The sequence below is a fragment of the Gambusia affinis genome, linkage group LG07 (genome assembly GCF_019740435.1).
Source record: "Gambusia affinis linkage group LG07, SWU_Gaff_1.0, whole genome shotgun sequence".
Taxonomy (NCBI): domain Eukaryota; kingdom Metazoa; phylum Chordata; class Actinopteri; order Cyprinodontiformes; family Poeciliidae; genus Gambusia; species Gambusia affinis.
The window spans coordinates 21,014,106-21,018,796 of NC_057874.1; the positions used below are offsets into that span (position 1 = coordinate 21,014,106).

Here is a 4,691-nt window from a genome sequence, read left to right on the forward strand (position 1 = left end):
TCCATAAACAGTATAACCGCCACTTTCCTGTCCTAATCCCCTCTTCTTCTTTCTCCGGACTCTGCTGGAGCATCGCTCGCCGTAATTACCCCTTTCAGGCTGGAGAGTGGAATAATTGTCCTGAGTGTAACTACAGTGGCTCCCTGAAAGGGGGTCATTGTTTCGAGTCAAGACTTCTGTTCAGTGAATGGCTTTGTTTTTTTTTGTTTTTTTTTTTATTGCAAAAGATAATGAAAGTATTTGCTTGGCTCTAAGGATGTAGAAGGATGTGGAAGGAAGCTCGATTGGAGGGACTTAGGATGAAGCACGGAGGAGCAAAGTTAATGCAAAAGGAATGACATATTTTTAATTATTCGTTTATTTATCAATCAAGTCAGAATGCTTTTGAATAGAAAATAAAACCATCAAATAAAATACTTGTCTTCAGATTGTCTACTCTCATAAATTCATAATTCTGTTTCAGGAATCTTACAACGTACATGTGTACATTTCTGAGGTTTTCTGCTTTAACACTATTTACAGCCTCTTCTAAACACATTTCACAACAAGACAGCAAACACTGGCAACTCCTATGTGGACCAAATGATAAATCTTTTTGCCAGCTGCAGTAAAATAAACATCTTTTCATGAGGAAAAATAGAAAATGCATAAAAAAGTAGAAAAATATCACCTAGCAAATTCTATATATTGTTATTATATATGGTTTGTTTAAACAATGTAGGAAGCCATTTTTATTAATTGCTTTGCATGGTGTGGAAGAATTCACAATGAAAAATGTTACAGAATGAGATAATGCACACAAAAGATTCAAGATCTATAAATAAAACTTTAATAACATACTTCCTAAATTCCAACTCATAACTAATAAATAAGAAAAAAAAAATCTTAATTTAATGCACCATATTTTTTCTTCTTGGCCAACTTCAACCATTCATTTCCCTTTAGGTATAATATGTCCCCCAACATGTAAGATAATCCCCCTTGTTGTATAATTTAAAACATAAATTAGACTGTTCATGTAAATATGAAATTAAATTAGACAAAGTAGGAAGTGAACAGCAAATAAAAAGCAACACCTTCATCACGGCATCTCTGACAACAAGTAGCTCTAAGTGAGATTGTCCATTTCAGGAATATTGAATAGGTATCAGAGTGCAGTTGTATATCAGATTTTTTTCACTCTAGGCACGCGATGCTTCATCAACTCCATCATCCCAACCATAAGTCTTGTTCTTTCCTTTTGTAGCCTCGAAGCTTTTTTCCTTCTGCTTTTGCAGATTACATTTCCCCAGTGGTTTGTCTCATTTAAAAGGCAGAAAATGTGTGCAGACTGCTAAATGTCCACATGAGAATGTTTACTCGTATGAGGGTTTGAGTAGGAACACTTTTGTGGGTGCCCATGCATACATGAATGCATTATATATGCTTGTGCATTTGCTCATAGTTATTATTGTGCATGCAAATGGTGCACGTGTGCATGGAATATTTGTGCTCATATACATCAAAGTTTTGGTTGTGTGTATTTGGCAGTGTGTCTGCATACAATTTTGGCAGTATGGATGCAGGCTTGCATGTTTTTTCTTGGACTTGCAAGTGGTTGCATGTCATTTATTATATTAAGTCCAAACGTTGTCTTGAATATTTGTACTTTTCGTTTGCAGTTTAAAGTTTGTTTTTATTTCAAAAAGAAGAGAATGCTAGAGGAAATACTTAAGGCAGTCAGATTTCCAACAAACCACTGCTGTTTTCCACTCCATTAGGTGTGGTGGTCTTCTCATCCCCATTGGCAATTTGATCAGCAACAGGATTGGTTGGTACAGCGTTGGAGTTGAGCTCAGATGTGTCTTCGGTCCGAGGGTCTGTATCTCCTTCCACAGCTACAGTTTTGCCCTGCATTGCGGAGTCTGCGTGGGTCTTCTGATGCTTTGAGAGGTGGTCACTGCGGGTGAAGCGCTTATTGCATAGCAGGCAGGTAAACTTCTTCTCCCTCGTGTGGGTGCGCACATGCCTCTCCAGCTCATCAGAGCGGGTGAAGCGCTTCCCGCAGAACAGCCAGTTGCACACAAAAGGCCTTTCGCCAGTGTGCCAGCGCAGGTGGGCTTTCAGGTGGGAAGCCTTGCCATAGACTTTCCCACAGCCTGGGATGTGGCAGCTGTGCACAGGTTTTTTCCTCAGGGAGGCAGCAGATGCTCCCAGCCTCTCCAGCTCTTGGCAGTTGGGGCAGTCACATGAAGACCGGCTGGGTGTAGCCCCTCCACTGTAGCCTCCTGATCCCCTAGCAGGCTTTAGACCCATTGAATTCTCAATTAGCCCAGCACTAGACACGGGCTTGGGCTTGTACATGTCCTGGGGCAACATGTGCTGGGAAGGTTGGAGGAGGTGTGAGGATGAGCCCAGTCCAACAGAGGGGTATGGGGCTGGGTTAAGTGGTGTAAAGTCGGAGCTGTAACTTGGGAGCTGGGGACTCAGGGATGCCTGTGGGGCCACAGGCTGAAGTGAAGCCTGGAGACTCCCATCAGCTTGGGGCTGTGTCGCTGACAGCCAGTTGGAGTTGGGGTGGACGTCCCACCAGGAGGATGTGGCGTTGGCTGGAGCAGCAGTGATGCCGGGGTGGATTCCAGCCTTATACCAGGAGCCATACGGGTGTGTCATATCCAGAGAGGTGTAGACACTGGTGAGACAGTCGGCCGGGGTAGCATGTGTCTTGGACACTAAAAGAGATGGGTCCTGGGACACAGAGGTCTGGAAGGAGTGGGAGAAAGGGTTGTACTCTGAAGTGTATCCCCCAGCTGAAGGTGGAGGGCTTCCAGTGGGACTCAGCAGCCCACCACCTCCCCCAGCAGTGGTGAAAGAGCCGGTGTAGGAGTCTGTCAGACCACTGCTGTCCGACACCCGCCCGTTCTTTGCTGTCTGAAGGTCAGAGGTCATGGTGTACTGCTTCTTCACTGGAGAGCTGCCGGTTTTTCCGGGTGTAGCTGAATCCCTGATGGGGCTGGTGCTACCGAACTTGTTACAGGTAGCAGTTAACATAGCCAGAGGACTGGATCCATAGCGTGCGTCTTCCTAGAGACCAAAATAGTAAAAAAGAAAAAACAAGGAGGGGAAAGTGAAACGATCTGTCTGCAGGATATGGCTGCTTGCCACAGCCTTTGTAAGTGTCAGCTCTAATAAAAAAGGGATTTCTGACTGACACATTTGGCTTTTTTTCTGCTCTCAACATTTACAAAGAGGTCAAGGCAGCCGATGCTCGAACTTGTAAATGTTCTGATCAATCACTGGATCATGCATTGTTGATTTTAAGCTTCTTTTAACAAGCTGCTCTTGAATTTACTATTAATGGTGCTTAAAATTCCTTAACAACTGTTTAAAGTTTCCAACACACAGACTCAAATTTGTGGACTCATTATTCTATAAAATCCCACACATACAAAATACTCAGATAATTTTGGTTTTGCTTAATTACTATAATGTTGAGGATGACCAATTAACCATTTAAAATAAAACATTTTACAGATAAAAATATTTTATTTTTAAAAATGTGTTTCTTTATTTCTTTGTAACTGACACAAACCAAGACTGCATTGATGCATTTGCATAATTTCTGCGATTATATTGTACTATAGCAATTTTAAAACTAAAGACAACAAATATTTAAAGGTGGAATATAAGTTTTATTTTGACTGACTAACTAACTAACTAACTAACTAACTAACTAACTAACTAACTAACTAACTAACTAACTAACTAACTAACTAACTAACTAACTAACTAACTAACTAACTAACTAACTAACTATTATGTGAGATTTGAATAAAAATAGGGTTGACCAGAACAGTTTTAATTTGCTCTAATTATGTTCTAAAAATTATATTTTACCACGTTTAAAAAGATTATATATATTATTAATGATGGTTTTCTAAACCTTTTAAACGTAGGTGTTAGAAGTGACTACACAGAAGAAAATAATATTCCAAGATGTATAAAGATTAGCCTAAATGTAAGTTGTAAACTTTCTTCCCAATTGAAACTGTTGCATGGATTTAAATATTTTAGATTTTTTTCATTAATACTTGATGTAACAGGATCCCAAATACATTCATCCAAAACAGCGTGTCCTAATAACGCGACATCAATAAAATCTCAGAATAAAGCTGTAACAATGTTCTCATTATCAAGTTTTATTTGTTTCAAGAAGAAGAAGAAGATAATGTACTTACAATTACATTCCCTACCTCCAGAACAGATGCGGCCATCCCTGAGAAACTAAATCCTTTAGGAAGCTGAGGGCAGAGGGAGAGGCGCAGCTCTGAGTCCCGGGACACTTTGGATGGAGTCGGGCTCCAATGCGGGGAAGCGTTTTGAGGCGCTCTCGGCCCGCCCCCTAATTATAGGCTCTGGACTCTTTGAAGACTTGCTAAGAGGCAATAAAAAACCCCAAAAGATGGAGGGAAACGGACGGAGATTGGTGGCTTAAAAAACGAGGACATCCCACCTCCCCAAAAGAGAAAATCAGTTTTCAGTTCCCTATTCTGTATGAGTTAATGTGTTACTCATCAATCACCATATGGACTTTAATTCAGTTTCTCGGTTTTATTTTAATTTTTTTTCCACTGAGATTAGTCCTTCGGAGTCTGAACAAAGAAGAAAACGTATTGTTCCTAAAATTATTTCCACTTATATAATGCGCGTTG

At 40.6% G+C, this 4,691-nt stretch overlaps 1 protein-coding gene across 1 annotated transcript; it reads right to left on the reverse strand.

Annotated features, from left to right (window-relative positions):
* Nucleotides 1–342: 342 nt before the first annotated feature.
* On the reverse strand, nt 343–4,323 carry sp7 (Sp7 transcription factor). Its single transcript, XM_044120886.1, has 2 exons — nt 4,218–4,323; nt 343–3,063 (listed from the first exon to the last, which is right to left on the reverse strand). Exons 1-2 carry the CDS (start codon nt 4,251–4,253, stop codon nt 1,720–1,722), a joined length of 1,380 nt encoding a protein of 459 aa, XP_043976821.1. The 5' UTR covers nt 4,254–4,323; the 3' UTR covers nt 343–1,719.
* Between the last annotated feature and the right edge of the window lie 368 nt (nt 4,324–4,691).

Bases quoted from the DNA above. Each gene is read 5' to 3' on its own strand.
- sp7 (XM_044120886.1), bottom strand. From the start codon at position 4,253: ATGGCCGCATCTGTTCTGGAGGTAGGGAATGTAATT. The intron at 3,064-4,217 runs GTAAGTACATTA...TTTGGTCTCTAG, and splicing joins TGGAGGTAGGGAATGTAATT to GAAGACGCACGCTATGGATC.